At 49.7% G+C, this 17,510-nt stretch overlaps 7 protein-coding genes across 7 annotated transcripts; 2 read left to right on the forward strand and 5 right to left on the reverse strand.

The window, feature by feature from the left end:
- Positions 1-803: 803 nt before the first annotated feature.
- Positions 804-1,636, forward strand: M430DRAFT_21437 (hypothetical protein; the record flags this gene model as incomplete). The annotated part of the gene is made up of 2 exons (XM_024864514.1): positions 804-1,269; positions 1,326-1,636. 2 exons carry the CDS (start codon positions 804-806, stop codon positions 1,634-1,636), a joined length of 777 nt encoding a protein of 258 aa, XP_024718340.1.
- Positions 1,637-2,887: 1,251 nt separating this feature from the next.
- Positions 2,888-4,765, reverse strand: M430DRAFT_68591 (hypothetical protein). The gene has a single exon (XM_024869363.1). The coding sequence runs from the start codon at positions 4,713-4,715 to the stop codon at positions 3,069-3,071; it is 1,647 nt and encodes a 548-aa protein (XP_024718341.1). The 5' UTR covers positions 4,716-4,765; the 3' UTR covers positions 2,888-3,068.
- A 1,493-nt stretch (positions 4,766-6,258) lies between these two features.
- M430DRAFT_125822 (hypothetical protein) lies at positions 6,259-8,922 on the reverse strand. The gene is made up of 3 exons (XM_024861964.1): positions 8,462-8,922; positions 7,215-8,248; positions 6,259-7,162 (listed from the first exon to the last, which is right to left on the reverse strand). Exons 1-3 carry the CDS (start codon positions 8,889-8,891, stop codon positions 6,428-6,430), a joined length of 2,199 nt encoding a protein of 732 aa, XP_024718342.1. The 5' UTR covers positions 8,892-8,922; the 3' UTR covers positions 6,259-6,427.
- Positions 8,923-9,092: 170 nt separating this feature from the next.
- Positions 9,093-10,370, forward strand: M430DRAFT_21440 (hypothetical protein; the record flags this gene model as incomplete). The annotated part of the gene is made up of 2 exons (XM_024864516.1): positions 9,093-9,630; positions 9,679-10,370. 2 exons carry the CDS (start codon positions 9,093-9,095, stop codon positions 10,368-10,370), a joined length of 1,230 nt encoding a protein of 409 aa, XP_024718343.1.
- A 193-nt stretch (positions 10,371-10,563) lies between these two features.
- M430DRAFT_44284 (hypothetical protein) lies at positions 10,564-11,551 on the reverse strand (the record flags this gene model as incomplete). Its single annotated transcript, XM_024867686.1, has 3 exons — positions 11,263-11,551; positions 10,936-11,203; positions 10,564-10,880 (listed from the first exon to the last, which is right to left on the reverse strand). Exons 1-3 carry the CDS (start codon positions 11,290-11,292, stop codon positions 10,564-10,566), a joined length of 615 nt encoding a protein of 204 aa, XP_024718344.1. The 5' UTR covers positions 11,293-11,551.
- A 204-nt stretch (positions 11,552-11,755) lies between these two features.
- M430DRAFT_68594 (hypothetical protein) lies at positions 11,756-13,932 on the reverse strand. Its single transcript, XM_024869364.1, has 2 exons — positions 13,845-13,932; positions 11,756-13,793 (listed from the first exon to the last, which is right to left on the reverse strand). Exons 1-2 carry the CDS (start codon positions 13,859-13,861, stop codon positions 11,807-11,809), a joined length of 2,004 nt encoding a protein of 667 aa, XP_024718345.1. The 5' UTR covers positions 13,862-13,932; the 3' UTR covers positions 11,756-11,806.
- A 298-nt stretch (positions 13,933-14,230) lies between these two features.
- Positions 14,231-17,392, reverse strand: M430DRAFT_36504 (hypothetical protein). Its single transcript, XM_024866940.1, has one exon. It carries the CDS (start codon positions 17,271-17,273, stop codon positions 14,268-14,270), a length of 3,006 nt encoding a protein of 1,001 aa, XP_024718346.1. The 5' UTR covers positions 17,274-17,392; the 3' UTR covers positions 14,231-14,267.
- Between the last annotated feature and the right edge of the window lie 118 nt (positions 17,393-17,510).

Consider the following 17,510-nt stretch of genomic DNA (forward strand, 5'->3'; position numbering starts at 1 on the left):
GTGCATGCAACATGGGTTGGCGAGAGGATGCGAGCTCTGCGTTGTGTGCAGGATGTACTGTACTGACAATCTACATGCACAACAACAGACCCAACAGCAATGTTCTCTCGGTCAACAATCTGGCCTATAGCATCCGCACCGTCAAGTCCTTGCTCCAGTTCGTATACACCTCGCCAAGTTGTGTTGGAGACTCGACCCTCTTATCTGTGTCCACTGCTGTCCAGACGCCCACTCTCTCTCTTCAGGCCCCAAAACAGACGTTGAGGCGTGCGAGCCTTGTCAATTGTCGATAAGAATAGAACCAACGATATGTGGCACGCCGCAAAATGCCTGGCTTTATCAATTTATCAAGAGGCCAGCGGCCCAGGCCATGCACGGCTCACGCACCGTTCAGCTGAGGCCCACGCGGCTCATCCTCCCCCTTGGACGTTTGCCCTCTTTTCTCTTACGCCCACACAGTGCTACGACCTTTTTCTGGCTGACACTTTATGCTGTAAGTTCAGACTGTACAGTACTTGTACTTATTATAAATCTAGGCTCCTTCGCTTCTCCCCCACTTGAAATCTCCCCCCATCTTCCCCCGTCCCGTCCTTCTCCATATCTTTTCTCAATAGTATATATACATCCCCTCTCCCCCGAGTCTCCTCCCCAGGAGATCCCTTGAAGCAGGACAGAGCAAGGCTCTTCTACTACCGCGACCTGTTTTCTTGATCGTCAATCGTCTTCGCGCCCTCTCCCCGTCTACCTTTTGTCTGCCTGCGCCTCGACCAAGCGAGTGAGGCCGGCCTGTCCCAACAACCATAATGTCGGTCTTCTCGAAGATCAAGCTCTCCCGCAAGGCTGCGAAGGAACATAAGGTCAAGGCAGTTGAGAAGGAGGCGGAACAGGAGACCGCCGCGCCATACAAGCATGTCCCAACCCACGCTGCTGTGGATGCCCTCAGTGGAGCTCCCTCGAGCTGGAAGTATCAGGACCTGTCCAAGATCAAGGAACACCACAAGCGCAGGAGTCAGATGGGCATCAGCCGCACGGGGAGCTCGGTCTCGAACATGTCATATATGAACGCGACCGCCGGCCCAAGCTTGCAGGCTCCTCCCTTTCCGCGAGCCAGCAGCTACCACAGTCACAACTCGACTTGGAATAATAGGGATGGCGATGTGTACTACCTCAACGAACCTACACAGAAGAGACCGAGACCACCACGAGGCCATTCATACCATGACTCTGGCATTGGCCCGAGCCCTCTGGCTACAGCACTGCCCAGCAATGGTACATATATCTTCTGGATCCCAGTCTCAAGCCAGCCCCACTAACTTCCTCCATAGAACCTTCCCCCGTCGTCAGCTCCGGCAACTCGACTACTTCGAACTCGTCTGAAAACCTTGAAATCCCCGGCCCATCTAATCCCAACCCTGAACGCACGTCACAGCGACCGCAACCCACCGTCTATGAGGAAAGGGATATCTTCCAACGGCTGCATACGAGTACCACGCGGAAGCTTGGCGAGGCCCCTCTCCACGACAGCCCACCAGTAGTGGAAAAGCCGGTCGTGAACGTCGTGGCACCAGAGCCAAAGCAAAAGAAGCCAAGATGGAGCCTTACGGGGAAGAAGAACGCGACCACCATTGCCGTCTGAGCCCGAGGACGTGGAGCGATCCGTCGTGGGACAGATATCCGCCACGAACGCAGCGGACGGGAGATCGCATGACTGAATATTGGGGAAGTCGGGAGGACACTCGTATACCGAACGCAGCGCGCAGCACGTACCGCAACGTTGCATAGCATCTACCCTAGGTGGTATTTGCGCCACATGTGCATACCTTATATATCACTTGCACTACACCGCCACGTCGTTTCCACGATATTTATCAGGGAACCCCCCGATTATTCGTCAGCTCAACCACAGCTCCCTTTTCTGCTCCCCTCATCATGGAGTCTTTCTTTCTGTTTAGCGTCTCTTACTGCCACGAATTTCCTATGTGTCACGAAGCTCTTTAGTTTTCAATCATTCTCTCCGCTTTTGGTTCCACCACATCCCACCACCGGGTTTAGGGAAAGGGACGAAGAGCGTTGGATACTTCTTCCCCATGTGAGAGGAGAGATTAGCGATGGAGTTCTTCTAGATGGCTTGGCTGGGCGGGGCTACAGGACTATAGAACTTCACGATACAATTCTGGATGCATCATCGTTTCCTTTCTTTTCAGGAACAGTCTTTGGAGACACGCGTGCGCACACATACACACACACAGATATGTGTATATATATACATACATATAAATCATAATCCTATATATCTTATCTTACCTTACCTAGCCTACCAATTTTCCATACCTACTTACCTTAGGTACCTAACAACAATAAAATACCCTTCTTCTTCTTCACACCCCAACATCCTTCCTCCTAATCAATTCCACCCGTATCAACATCCCACCCATAACCCCGTCATCATCGTATAACGTCCATTCCACCGTGAATCTCTAGGTAACGCAATGCAATATCAAGAATCTTCTTGATATAGGAGGGAGTTTTTCGTGGTGCTTTTTCTTTTTGTGTTGGGGGGGGGGGTTAACAACCATCATATCTCCCGATATCCGAACATACTATCCTCTTTTACTTTCATGTTCTAGGTAAGTACTTACCTACATTGCAGTGGATTGAATTAGATTAGTGGATTGGTATTTATACAGCCTCCTTTATCTCAATAACGGGAAATGTGAGGCATGGGGGATGAGATGATGAAGAAGTTCTGATAGATATAGAGTGATTTCGAGAGACTATATTGTATTTGCTTGCTTGCTTGCGTTAGCTTGACGGGTTATGTTATGTATGTGCTTACCTTGATATACTTCTAAGAAAAAAGGGAAAAAATATGATTTATTTAGCTATTACAGACAGTACTTGTCCGGCGTATCGAATCTGCAATTGCAGTGTAATGGTATAATGCGACATATGTGCAAGGGGTTGAGGTGCTGGACTGGCCTTCGTACATGGATCTTGTATGGTTGGGATGGAGTGAGGTAGATAGATGCAACTCATTGCTGTAGTTCCTCCATCTCGAGACTTCTTTCTCACATCACTGTACACGAAGGCCCGACCTCATCGTTGTTCGTCGCACGCATACTGCTCATCACCTTGTCAGAGCTGTCCAGGTCTTCCCAATAGATATGCTGCATGCATCCAGCTCTCGGGTTCTGAAACTCTCGAGCCATGACCCTCATGCACTCGTCGTCCTCTTCAGCAAGCACTAACGTGGTAAGTGACGCCCTCTTCTCTCGCATCATCAATGGCTCCTGCTCATATGCGCGGATCCACAACGGGTTGCGGAGGCGCTTTAACTCATCCTCGATCTGGTGGAATAGCACCATGAACCGTACAGTCAAAAAGACGTAGTTCAGACTAAGAAGCGGCCGGTGTTCGCCAGAAATATCGCTGATAAGGTCGAGTTTGAGAATGTCCAACAGCTGGGGGCCGTCAGAAATTCCCTTACCACGTTTATATTCAGAAAAGGACGTCATCTTGTAGCCTTCGGGGAGTGAAGCCAATACTGCTTCCGGAAGCGGTTGATCGATGCTGCTATCCTGTAGCAGTGATGACATCTTAATCATCGTCTGATCATCTATTCCAGCAGATCTTGCACGATTGACAAGTGCTGTATTCTCTAATACTTTCTTGCCTGTCTCTGGATCCACTGCAAGTTTCGTCTGGCCGATGCGGAACATACCCAACGAGGAATATACAGGAACTTCCTCATCAGGAATGCGCTCAGGGACCCAGTCTGCCTCGCGATAGAGCCTGAGAAACGACTTTTGCTTGAAGAAACGATTCATGTTCATATTCAAGAGTCCATGGAGCTCTGTTGCAGTACGAGTGACGGTCCGTGTGATGATCCGCCTTTGGAAAGTCGCGCGACGAGAACCAGTCTCGCTGCACACTGCAAGAAAGGCTCCGCCAAAGTCGGAGGTGGGGGCTTTTCCATCAGCGAAGAATGCAGTCGGGAAGAGACCTTGCATGGCCGCGTATAGTCCGATTTCCTGCTTAATATAGCCCTTCTGTACCAGCATATTATGCAGATGTATGAGACATATCGGCTCTGGCATTCTGTCCCATATCAATAAGTTCATACCGTACGCAAGCTCCAGTGCTTCCATCAACCCAACACCGCAAAGGAATGGAGAATACTCCCAGAGACCGTTCGTGTTGGTGTTGGAGAAGCGAGATGGAGGTATAGTCGTCAAGCCGTACATATACTTAGTTTCCCCAAGCCAATCCACGAGGTCATCGCGAAACTCCCGCAGCAGGTCGGACTGCAGTTTGTGGCGATTTGGGTCACCGTGTAGCATAGCATCTTTCTCGAAAAGCTGGATCAAGATGTCAACCGCGTTGCAATATCCATGACCAAGTCTCTCATTTTGGCGGTCCAAGAAGAGGTCAACATCTCGCCTTGGACGAAAACCTCGCGCAGGCTGATTGAGAACATGACCTTTAAGACTATTAAGTGACCAACCCCGGGAGACTGTCAGAGAATCAACGATGCACTGGATCTGGAAAACATGATGAGGAAGGATCTTTTGTCGAACATCGGTACCAGGCTTCTGCATTGCAAGAGAAGTGATATCACCAGCAAACTCATTCAAGCCGAATAGTCTTCGGTGTCTATTCCATGGTCCGTTTGTAGACCAGTCCGTCGTTTCGAGAACAATATTCTGGCCTTTCATCGTGTTGCGTTGGACAACGATGGACGAGAAGACGTTGACCAAGTCGTACAACCAGTTGATTGTGTACGACCGACGCCACTTGATGCGTTGTGCCTTGCTAGCTCGTTGGAGATCGAAATTAGGATCCCAATCGCGAATCTCGGACAACATAGGCTTGGTTGGCTTGCCACTGCGAGTCTTCTGAAAATCCGTTATGAAGTCGAGAAGATCCCAATAAGCGTGTATTAAAAATTGCTCTTTGACGTCAAGATCCATTTCCTGAACCTGTTCAACCACCCCAGAACCGGGTTTCATTAGGTGTAGGCCCAAGTGAAACATGCCTTGGGCCTTCTCTGGGTCCCCACGTGTGATGGTCTTCATGACGGTCTCATAGGACTCATGCCCAGGAAAGTCGACAAAAATCGCTGATTGTGTTTGCTTAATCATCGAAATAGCTATATTAGACATGGCTCCGGCAACAGCGCTGTTGAGGCCGCCGTATGATACCTCGCGCCAAAGCCCTTGCACGTAATGTCGAAGCTCGATCCATTGCGCGACAAGCGAGTAAACAGCCATCAGATAGTCGGTAACAAGTCCACTTTCGTCTTCGATGATGCGGTAGCTCTCTAATGGAACTTCGTCCAGGCTGGCTTCCTTGACTGCTGACTTCGGCTTTCCTCTCGCTCTCTTTCCTCGTTTGCCCTTCTTACCTTTGCCTGAAGTCTTCTTTCTCGGCTGTTTTGCTGAAGCGCCCAAGGAGCCCTCATCGGATCCTCCCTCAACTGCATCATCTACCTCCTCCCCGTCGTTGGGCTCGTCGAGGCCGAGAACAGAAAACTTATTCGTGAATATCACCTCGTCTACGTCCTCTTCATCAGAGATTACGGTCTCAGACTTCTGTTTTGAAGCCCATGCTTTGCCTCCCAAGACTTCAAAGGCCTCAGTTAGAGTATCAATGAAGCGTTTGTGAGAAACATTACTCCTTTCGATCTCCGGATCCGGCTTTTTGGCGACAATCTGCTGAAAGAGTGTATGAGTAGCTGTTCTTGCCTCTATCACCGACTGAAACAGGCGATAAATTGTCGATGGAATTGGACTTATGTGCTTCGCAATGAGCTTTGAGAGAGGCACGAGAGCGGACGCTGTAATTTGGCCCGTCGTATTCACAGTTATTGGTGCAGCATCCGAGATTGGTAGAGAAGATGAAGACTTGATGATGCTGTTCGAGGCGTGAATCATCCAGTACAGCAAGTGCCTGGTGTCTCGTTTGTACCTAAGATAGGAGTTCTGGTCTGCCATGGTAGATCACCTTCTTAGACATACAAACCGGGTTGTTGACGTCCTTTGCGCGGAGCCCTACTGGAATGTAAAAAAGTTACCAAGATCAGGGTTCTTCGGGAGGACTATTCCTAACCCGCTTAGCGGCCCATGTCCCCGGCTAGCCCCACAGTGGGGTGGGACGAGTCAAGGAGAATATCATCCTGTCTGGTCCTTCACCATCTTCAAATCAGCCAGATATAAGCAAAGCATTCTTTAAAATATATCCAACAGAATACTCTAAATTGCTCCCAGAAATCTAAGTAATGCAGAAGGCTTATATTTCCTCCCGTGCTCTATAGTTCAGGCATTAGATACTGTCAGTTCCAAACACCAGGGCGCAACACACACACATTTCAGTTCCGGATACGAGGGCTACAGTACTTCCATTACCAAGCCCTATCAATATCTATCAACTAATCGGTATCTCCCCTGATGCCCGCTGCCCACTTCTCATAGCCCCTAACCAACTCCGGCGTGATCTGTTTCTTCACGACCCGAATAGCGTTCAAGAGATCCTCCATACAAACCTGCAGATCCAACTTCGTCTCCCTGCACTTTCGGATCACGGCATCGCAGGCCTGCGAGCAAATGCTGACCAGCTCCGCCCCGGAATAGCCTTCCGTCAGGCGCGCCAGCTCCGCAATGTCGACATCTGGCGCGATGTCCATCCGGCGTGTTCTGATTTTGAGGATCTCCTCGCGGCCGACGAGATCCGGCGGGGCGACGTAGAGCAGCTTGTCGAAGCGTCCAGGACGGAGCAGAGCCAGATCGAGGGCCTGGGGTTTGTTCGTCGCAGCGAGTACCATGACGCCTTTCAGGGTCTCGATACCGTCCATCTCGTTCAGCAGGGTCGTGAGGACATTGACGCCGTTATTGCGGCCTTCGCGCTTGCTGCCGATGGATTCGATCTCGTCGAAGAAGATAATACTGGGGCTTGCAGCGCGGGCGCGGGCGAAGACCTCGCGCACCTGCCGCTCAGATTCGCCAACGTACATGTTGAGAAGCTCGGCGCCTTTGACAGCAAAGAAGTTGAAGCCGATCTCTGTCGCCATGGCTTGGGCACTCAGGGTCTTCGAGCACCCTGGAGGTCCGTACATCAGGATACCTTTCTTGGCTGTAGCGCCCACTCGCTTCATCAAGTCGGGGTACTAGGAGCAGACGAGTGAGTAAGATGGAAATATTGCATTTCAGGGGACTTACAAGTAACGGAGTCTCAACGGCTTCGCGAAGTTCATCCTTGACGCTCTTCTGACCTCCAATTTCCTCCCATTTGACTTTCGGCGGTTGTAATGTTATGTCGTGCATAGCTGTTGGTCGTACCAAGAGCAGCGCTTGTTCAATATCTTCCTGCGTTAAATGGCAGTCTTCTTCACTCCCATCCCAACCCTTCTCTTCTGCCCTGTCCTCAAAGAATTCGTTGGCTGCATCCTGTAGTAGCACCAGATCCTGGGCACTATAAGCATGTGTCCGATCTCCAAGTTTGTCCAATATCTCGTCTCGTGCTGATGGATGGAGTGGAAAGTCCAAAGACCTCAAAATCATCTTTCGCGCTGTAGCATCTGGTAGTGGTAGCACTATCTCTGTCGTGAATCGGCCTCTCTTCTTCAAGAAAATTGGTATCCTTCCAGCGTCTTGTGTAGCTGCAATGACCAAAACGCGAGGCAAAGAATTTGATGAATGACCCTTAAGGAGGTTATCCAGCTCCTTACCCAAAGCCTTAGCAATCGCTAATGATACTGGCTCCTCCCTCGAAACGATTGACTCTAACTCGTCGATGAGTATGACGCTCGGCTGGCTAAGCTTGGCCTCCTCAAAGATGGATTTTATGTTCGCTGGTGTGACAGTGCTTCCGACTTCAAACACCCTTCCCCAACCGGTGCTTGCAATTTTCTCCATAATGAAGGTCTTGCCCGTCCCTGGCCCACCATGCAAAAGGGCAGCACATGATTTGGGAGCAGTGTGTATGAAATTCCGATCAAATCTGCTCAGGAATCTATTCAGCTTCTTCAAAGCTTGGTCAATACCTGCGATGTCAACGACCTCGAGACGATGTGTGAGCCCGTTCTGTTGCGTGCTCGTTTCGTTGCTTTCGCTGCCTATCTTCACGGTCGAGCTCTCATTGAACTTGCCCATATTGGTTGGGCTGCCATTGATAGATACGACCTTGAAAGTCCGTTTACTGCCCCTACGAGAGATGCTGAATGTCATACCAGGAAACAATTCCTGGGCAAGCCCTGAAAATTGTTAGCCATGCCCTGAACATATCGATATAGAAATCTTAGATCCTGAATTCGTCTCCTCAATTCGCCCCCAAATTTGAGTGGCTCGAGGTCCAACATCTGATAAGATGGAGAGAACTTGGATTAAAGTCCCGCGCGTATTACATCGTCTATAGGACCCTGAAAGGGAAAGAAAAACTGCAAGGACGAAGCGAAGATGTTACCTACAAAGACTTTCTGCAATATGCGATTCCCAAAAAGGCCGATCAAGTTCAGGAATCGCTTGATTATTCTCTTCAGGAGGGGTAATATCTTTCAAAACAACAGACTCTGCTATAGCCAGATTTCCGGCAGCACTAATCTTCAGGTCATCCCCAAGGTTGAAGTCACATACATCCTGGAACGTCTTTGATATCTGGGCGACATTCTTCCTCATAGAATTCTCATGAGAATACCATACGACAGCCTGCCTCCGCTTCTCCGGGCCATCTTCAGCCTTCCATAGATAGCATGTCTGTTCGGGCTTGAGTCCCAGATCCTGGAGAGCATGGCTGGAGAGGTGAACACGTGCCACGCCTTTCTGATCCGTTCGTTCCTTCGGATTCTGCCAAGGCCTTATCTTGACCTCCAGGATCTTGGTATCCTGGGAAATTGACATAGTGTGGTTGGGCGTCTCCGCTGAGTTTTCATCGCCGTGCTGAAACTTCTTCGAGAAAGTTTTTGGTAGCCTCGCCAAGCCTTGGGGTCGCGCTATCCCGCTAGGTTCCCGAGCTATCTTCACACCCGCTATCAAATCCTGAGCTATTGTTGACCATGCCTCGATAACATTCTTTGTAAGAGTGCCAATTAGACAACTTTCATGCTGTTGACGCGCTCACTGCCTCCGCAGTTCCTAGTGCCAGCATGGGGACTGCGGCAGTTAGCTCAGGTGGTACAACGGGCCCATATGTCCGACAGTACGAACGGTAGCTCGAGCTCTACGAAGGGACAGAAGAAGTTTCCAAGATCACCAAAAAAGTCTCGAAGACCACCAAAAAAGTCGTTGTTTGATGAGCTGTTCCCAGAAGAAAAGGAGCCTACAAAGCGGGCCGAGGAGGAGCAGGTGGATAAGCTGCCGCCCTTTCGATGGGACGCTGACTTCGGACAAAAGCCAGAGATTGCTTCAGAGAAGAGGTCTCCATTGCCAGTTGAGAATTACCACCTCATCGGTGGTGTTTCGCCGCGTGAACGCACACCGGAGCTTAGAGCACAGATCGAGCGGGAAGATGAGAAGCGCAGACTGGATGCAGCTGTGCTGGTGTTGAATGCTGCCAGCAAAAGGCTGGAAGAGAGTGATTTCTATCGGATAGGTGCTAAAGGCCAACATATCGAGGGCTGGACAAGCGGCATTATCAGAGGTATGGATGCTAGATACGATAAGTTTTCGAGGTGCTAATGTCATGTAGTCCTCCCAGCCCGGGACAGTTATACCCTTGAACCGTTCGATCATTACTTCATTCTCTTTTCCAGCGACGATGCTGCCCGGGCCTACCTCGACCAAACGATCCGACTGCACGCCCTGTCCAAAGCACATACTGGGTCATTAACGGCTGCGACTCTGCCTCCTCCCCCAGGACTCCTAAGGGAGGGAGAGGATGTGAAAGAGATGGTCAGGTCGTTTACACTCGTACCAGGGCAGAGCAGGCTTTCTCTGCGCTTGATGAACAAACCTTACAAACGGGGAATGGTAGGGGTGCTTAGTGAAGGTGGCCCCCAAGGCATTGCAAGCAGGCTAAGCAACAAGGAGGGCTTGGTAAAGCTTTCGGTTGATTTGGCCCTCACAGCTTACGAGCTGAAAAATGCGTTGGGTACCGATGGCAAACGTCGCAACCTACACTGGGCCTTATCCGAAACTAATCCCGTTGTCCGGGTTGAACAACAGCCGAAAGATGCTGCCCAGGAGGAGAAGTCAAGACTTGAAGGACTCCAGAGCAGAACTCCATTTCGGGGGGCAGCGAAGTATATGATCTCATTCAAAGACCGTGACGAGGCTCGGAGGTTCATCAGAGAATGGCATCGCCGTCCTTACCCGGTAGAACGGGAACATGGTCTGGGAGACGAACCGCCTCCCATAGTAAATGTAGAGATGCTATGGTAGCTGGATGGATACTTGAGGGATGGAGTTATGCGCTATTCTGGGGAACACTTCACCAAGATATACCTATGTAGTTTCAAATTGAACGCGATTGACAAAAATATGCCCTCAATTTATAATACCGTGTGATATGACCAAACTCCGCCCATAATCTGCTCTTAAAAGACAAACTGACAGAACGCACGTTACCCACCCATTAGCAGCACTTCCCCCCGCTTCCACTACCTTGCGCACCACCAACATCCACACCCTGAGAAGTTGCCTGATCTATTTTCGAGGTGTCGATTATCCTCTTCTTGATATCTGACGCCAGGCTGTAGAAGGCCTTCTCGACGTTGATGTTGCTTTTTGCCGAGACCTCGAGGAACGGTATGCCGAGCTCGTCTGCCAACTGCTGACCCCGTTCAGTCGACACCACACGCTTGTCTTCCCAATCGCACTTGTTGCCAATGAGGATCTTGTTCACGCCTTCTGTAGCGTGCTGTTCCACGTTCGAGAACCAGGTTCGAATGTCTGGAGCGGAGGTTAGCTAGCTGTAGCAAGGCCGGGCCGGAAAGCGTCTGCCTACTGTTGAACGAGCGCTCATCGGTGACATCGTAAACCAGTAATATTCCCATAGCACCTCTGTAGTAAGCGGTCGTGATAGTCCTGAATCTCTCTTGGCCCGCCGTGTCCCATATCTGCAACTTCACGCGCTTTCCATCCAGCTCGATCGTCCTGATCTTGAAGTCGATGCCGATGGTGGTTATGAACGACGGCGTAAAGGAGTCCTCGCTGAATCGGAGGAGACAGCACGACTTTCCCACTCCAGAGTCGCCGATCAGCAACAGCTTGATCTGTGAGTGCCCAGTTAGCTCTTCCACGTCTGCCCCAGATCCGCCGGGCTCGGCATTACCAAGAAGTCATAATTGCGCGTCCCGGCCATCTCGGATTTGGTCGCGAAGGTCGTGCGAAGGAGACGATGCGGCGGAGAGGTGCTTGGGAGACCTGAATGTCTACTTGGATGATTGTGTGGGGTGGGAAGTGGGTCAGGGGCGATTGTCGGGTGGTTGGTCGCTCGATCGATTTGCGCTCGAGGGGTGACCGTGTAAGAGCGAAGGGCGACGAAAGACGGAAGACACAAGACACAAGACAGGAGAGATCCCCAATTCGTAGACGAAGAGATTTGGACGTTCCGTATCAGTAAGAGGCTTGACCCGTCGTCTAGCTGGAGATACCTAAGGTAAGGTTCCTGATTGATGTTGCCTTTCCCTTTAGCGGGATGGTTTACCGTAATATAAGGTATCTTCACCGCATCTGCGCCAAAAATCCAAGGCGTCTACAAATGGGCAATTGCTTGGTACGGGTATCAATCGTACAAAGTACACTTGTAATTAACCATGTGCATCGTGGGATATAAACATTTTCTATTAGGGTTCATATAGTGTTTATATATTGGTTTATTTCAGCCACTTCGAATATCCCCATCTTATCCGCTCAAGGACCTTGAGCTGCGTCTGGATGCCGCTGTTTATGTTACAGAGGTCGCTGACGTCTTCCCGGAACTCCCTCTCGATCTCGCCGGGGAATAATCTACGAGCACGTGTTCGAAGGACGTGGACTTCGCACAGGAGCAAACCGTGATCTTTATATGACAGTAAGTTGTTCTGGGTGGGGGTAGCCAGAGTGAGAATTCGATCGATGTTTCGTAGCGCTCGCACTGTTTGGTCGACCCTTTTGTCCCTGCTCAAGCCTCTCTTGTTGCCAAATGTTCCTCCGAGATATCGAAAGGCTGCAAAGCAGACCAACACACCTGGTGTCAGACCGAAGAATCCGAATAGAAGCTCCTGGCTTTTCAGCAGCGCGTCTATGCCACTGATAGCAACTTCCACGTCGACCTTGGTCTTTTGAACCTGGATCAGAAGAGTTCGTATAAGGTCACCTCGAACAGCACCCTTAAAAGGTTTCCGGAGATCCTTTTCATATGCACGCAAGACCGGTGTGAGATCGCCCTCTTTCACCTTGGCTCTAATCTCGGCAATCTGTGCTTCAGTCAAGGCACCATCCCCACCTTCTGCAGCTGCCGGGTTATCAATAGCAAAATCAACTACCATCCGCTCGAGACTGTCTCTATCCCCTTTTAAGCTTTCCTTGCTCATGATGGCAACCTCGCTATCTGGATCGTGGCGAATTGTGCCAATCACCTTCTTCGCAGGCTCAACAACCCAGTTGACCAAAAAGGCTCGGATCGTAGAATTAAGGTCTCTGAACCAGGTGATAATCTCAGCCTTCCTATTAACGAGTATCCTTAAGATCGTTGTTGATGACAGTAGTAGAACTCCGGCGGGTAGCCAATATCGAACAAGCCTCGATGGTCGACCATACTCAGAAGTCAGCTTCCTTGATGTTGCAATGTGGTTCGGTATGTGGGTCTGAAGAATATGCTGAAGACGCCTCGATAGCTTTGCTGGCTGGTTCCTATCAGCCCCCTCAGTTTCGCTTGATGAGAGCTCCGGGTCATCCTCAACACTAGCAAAGACTGTGTCTTCGAAGTCAGATACTCCTGTCTCAAGCGCCGTCACATTGCGGAGCACTGTATCCATCAGAGCAACGCTTCGTTCCACCACTACTTTCCATTCCTGATTATCGGCCTCCTCTATCTTGGCCGAGTCACTACTCCCATCATTAATATCCAAACTGAGTCCTTCGTCCATGAGCACACCTAGTCCACTCGCACTCATCTCTCGTAACCTCTTCAACCTTGCTTGATTGTGTCTGGCTTGAGTACGAGAGAGAGCAACTGGCGATAAAACACGACGCTGAAGGTCCGCAACCGATCTTTCCCTTATACTCTCTCCAACGAGGTCGTAGAACTGCTTCCATTTATCCGTCAGGCTTGTCCCTATCTCACGAGCGGATATCGCGTCGGCCGGTGCCTCTCGAAGTTGTGCAAACCGAGTCTGCGCATCGTAATAAATATCTTTCATCCAAGACCAAACTCTCAACGGAGAGGTCTGTATTGTGTAGAGGCCCGTATATGTGTATGATCCCAAAACCTCGTCCCAGTACCAGATATCGTCACTGAGAGGTATCGTTTGTTCCAAAAGAGTATTCAGGAGGAGGCCGTAGGTTTGCACCGTGGCTTTGCTGACAAGAAGCCATTCTAATTCTTCTTCATATGATTGCACATGAGCAACTTCCTCGCCCTCCACAACTTCATTTGTCCTCTCTGAGAGAGCAACTTTGTCAAGGAGTGCCGAAATTCGCCATGCGGATAACAGAGGTGTGGATGAGGACGTTGTCGAGAGAGTTTTGATTATATTCTGTAGCTGTGTGATTCGGGGAGAAGCCACAGCCCTCGCGTCCTGGCCGGTGAGTATGCCATCTTGGATCGAGGGATGTACCAGCGGCACCCGGTCGAGCTGGCCGTCTATGCGTCGTATTCGACTGTAGCAGAATGTATTAGCCAAGATAGGACAAGAAAGGTCATAAGCTCACTCTACAACAATAGACATCACGTCCTGGAAACCATTGACTCACTTGTCGGAGCGGGAAATTAGCTTCAAGTGGCCCGTAGCTGGAAAACCGTCTGTTTACAAAATGACGTCTAAGAGGCGAGCAAAAAAAATATATTTATAGGTACCTACATAGTACCTAACGTGGCTAGGTAACGTCACAAAATGTCAACGCATGGATCTTCTTTGTGCTATAATCCCAGGAGGCTTTGTAATTCCTTACAAGTGAACCTCTATAATAAATCTTATACCTATGAGACACCTATTGACTTCATAGTCGGCTCTCCTACAAGAAATCGTGCTGCAATTAAGTAGATAGGAGTCAGAATTGGAGCTGACAATGCCCTATAATTTTACAACAGTACATAGGTAGGTACGTAACATGTGATATTTATTATGAACAAGATTACCGAACAGTCACACGAGCTATACTTGGTGGTGGTACATCTAAACTATGTACTGACTTGGGGTCAGAAACCGCCCAAGCTTCTGTTGAGAATGCACTCGGATTCAGATCCGACGACTCAACTCGCTTGATCTCCATCCTACGTCCTCTAGATGTTTCTACATCGATAGCTTTCTCCATGATCTGTACAGCCTTGATCTTGGCATTCTCTTTTTCTCGGCCCACCTTGGCCCGCATCTCTGTGACAACTTCGAGGGCACGATGGAGAGAATCGAAAAATTTCGGGGTGTTTTGCTTCTTCGCCTCCTTTCGAGCGTTGATGAGAGCTTTCCGAAACCGCCTATCCGGAATCAGGTCATTTACACTGAGCATTTGAATGGCCCACTCGATACCAGTGGGATCCTTAAGTCCAATGTAGGCTTGAAGAAGGGTAGTAAGGGTAGCCAGATCGATCGGTATTGGCGGGTGACCGGCGCGATGAGACATCGACTCCCAGAAGTCTATGGCCTGACGCTGCTGTTGTTGTCTTACAAGAGCACTCATGGTATGCGTTATAACATGTGGTGGAACAATAACACCGCGAGATTCCATGGCAGAAATGGTGCTTTCAGCCGTGTCCTTGATGAGATTACTTGTGGTGGTGACATTGTTACCCAACTCTGATAATTGGCGGATAAACATCGAGGACAACGCGTGTCTCAAATCTTGACCGTTTTGCTGCGAATCTCGTAGTAGACAAGCTGTAGCATCAATGTTTCTGGGGTGAAGCTCTAGAGAAGCATTTACAGCAACAGTGACAGTCGATGCGGAAAGTGGAATCTGCTCGTTAAGAGCTTGCCGGTATATCTTCAACACTTTGGCCGCCTGACCTTTGGCCAGCGCCACGGTCATGGAGTCCAGAATATCACGACCGCAATTTGTACGCTTTATAGGTACATGCAGCTTCAGATATTCTAGCCTTTTGACTGTTTCTGCAACTTTGTTGCCGGAATCGGTAATGGCAATATGACGAAGTGTTGATAGAGTGTCGTTGTTAATGAACCGCCGGGTCCGGGGGCCTAGGCTTGCTACCGATCGATAGAGTTGGTGTAATTCTTCAAAGGATAATTTCCATTGCTTATAGCATTCCTTGAGAATCATGTTGAAAAACATAGGATCCACCTTGCAGTTGACACAAGCCATATAGTCCAACCAGCGGGAAACGGAATCGAGCTCCCGGGCTTTGATATACTCGTGAATCACGATATTCGACAAACTAGGTGTTAAGACTACACCATATTGTTCAACAAAATCACGCAGAAATTCCTCTGTTTCTTTGACCGGATGTGACTTCGCGAACAGGTTGAAAATAGGTGTGAATGCAGCACCATAATCGTTTCGGTCGGAACCCATTTGCTTCATCATGTGAAAATCCTCCTTGACACCACTCCAATCGTTCCGCATGGCTTTTGCCAAAGCAAAGTGACCATATATTCGCACATCTGCAGGGGTCGGGTCGTGAAATTCCTGTAGTTTCTCATAGTAGGAGAGAGCGGCTGGCTCATTGTTGGCCTCGACACAAAACTGTATGATAGCCCCATACACTGCTTGAGGATGCCTGGTACGATCAAGGAAGGGTTCAAGGCGTTCGAAAAGTGCCCGGGTCCTGTCTATCTCCTGGTGACTTCTCCAGTCGTGCCCAAGGATCTTCAGAAACCAGGTAGTGGAAGTTGCAAGGCCTTCCCGCTCAGCCATACGAGCCGCAGCAAACAAAATTTCTTCGGAGACAGAGTCCGTGTCGGAAACAAAGGAGGACTCGATGACAAGGCCAACAAGCTTGTAAAAATCTACCTGATTAGGAGATTTTTGGATGTAGAATCTTCGGAAATATTTCAAAACCCTCTTATGATCTCCTCGTCCGTGAGCGGCAGTTATAAGGCGGTCGACGCTGCGTACCGACATCTCGCCGTTACATTTCGTCGTCCACCAGTACAAGGCTTCAGTCAGATCAAACATCCCATATCGGCATGTCTCGGCGCATAATCTTTCACCAATGGGTCCCATGTTGCTCTTTATGACTTTGGGGTTTTCCACAAATTTCGTTAGATATAGGGCGCACGCTTTCTTCAGTCTCCCTTCATCGATCCTTGTGTGACCTGAAGCTTTATCAAATGGTCCCTCTATCAGTTTTTTTATGATAGCTGCAGGGTTGAAAGCGAGAAAGACTTCTTGCTCGATCTTGCCATAGCTAAGCACTATATCAAGGATCTTTTCCACGGCCTCTAACTTCTTCTGTGCCATACAAGCTTTCGAGAGTTGAACCGCAGCATCCATGAGCTGCGCATCGATGCCAGAATTATCGACAAGTATCCCTTCCTCAAAAGCCTCAAAGAATCGTGAAGCTGCCGCATCAACATTCGCCAGGTCTGGTTCGCTTTCCAATAGCGTCATTATATCAGAAGCAAGCTTCTCTTGGCGATTTTCTGCTCGGGGCATTTCATCTGATTCCTTGCGAGTAGTCATGGACGCAAGCTCAAATGAAGCCCTTGAGGGCTTCGGAGTAAACAGCTCGCGTTTGAGTAATCGACCCCGAGAGTGAGTTGTGATCGGCCGAGGCTTCCATTGAGCCGGGGGTTGCTCTGGGGAGTGCAGCTCAGATCTCGAGCTTGGTTGGGAAGTGGCGTGCTCTTGACCAGCTGGGATTATAGGCTTCTGGGCTTTCGATGACCCAGTATTTGAGGATTCAGATCTTGCTCTTGACGGTGATCTGCCGGTCGTTTCCCAGAAGCCCTCATCTCTGGACTTCATGATTTGCTCATCGAAGGCCGCCGCAGTGCCAGAACTGTGGTACTGCCTCGACGACTTGAGCCGTTTGGCATTGTTGTGGATTTCTCGTGCAGCATGTATACGACGACGACGGTCCTCTGTTATCAAGCCAGCGCTGAAGGCAACTGTGCATGAGGTTCCGAGTGCAAGATTGCGTAACGTTCGTAGTGCTCCCTTGGAAGGAACAGGCGTATTGGGCATTTTGCAGGCAGGCGTGCCGTCTTGTCTATACCAGCATGGTAAAGACAGACATCGAGGCCGTTATGACAAAGGGAATTGAGCGGAGGGGTGCCGTGGTGGGCGTTCAATTCGAAGATTCCATCGTATGATGCTTTTGATGTAGCAACAAAGCTGCGCCGAGTGATGTAGAAAACTTCCGGCGCCCCTAGCTACCCTTGTACGGCGGCCGGAATTTGTCCAGAATGGCTGTGCTGAATA

Source organism: Amorphotheca resinae (assembly GCF_003019875.1).
Source record: "Amorphotheca resinae ATCC 22711 unplaced genomic scaffold M430scaffold_10, whole genome shotgun sequence".
Classification (NCBI taxonomy): Eukaryota; Fungi; Ascomycota; class Leotiomycetes; order Helotiales; family Amorphothecaceae; genus Amorphotheca; species Amorphotheca resinae.

Coding starts and splice junctions, on each gene's coding strand:
- M430DRAFT_68591 (XM_024869363.1), bottom strand. CDS start 4,715: ATGAAAGGCCAGAATATTGTTCTCGAAACGACGGACTGGTCTACAAAC.
- M430DRAFT_125822 (XM_024861964.1), bottom strand. CDS start 8,891: ATGTCAATTTCCCAGGATACCAAGATCCTGGAGGTCAAGATAAGGCCT. Junction 8,249..8,461: donor GCATATTGCAGAAAGTCTTT/GTAGGTAACATC, acceptor AACAATTTTCAG/GGCTTGCCCAGGAATTGTTT. Junction 7,163..7,214: donor CCGTTGAGACTCCGTTACTT/GTAAGTCCCCTG, acceptor GTCTGCTCCTAG/TACCCCGACTTGATGAAGCG.
- M430DRAFT_36504 (XM_024866940.1), bottom strand. CDS start 17,273: ATGCCCAATACGCCTGTTCCTTCCAAGGGAGCACTACGAACGTTACGC.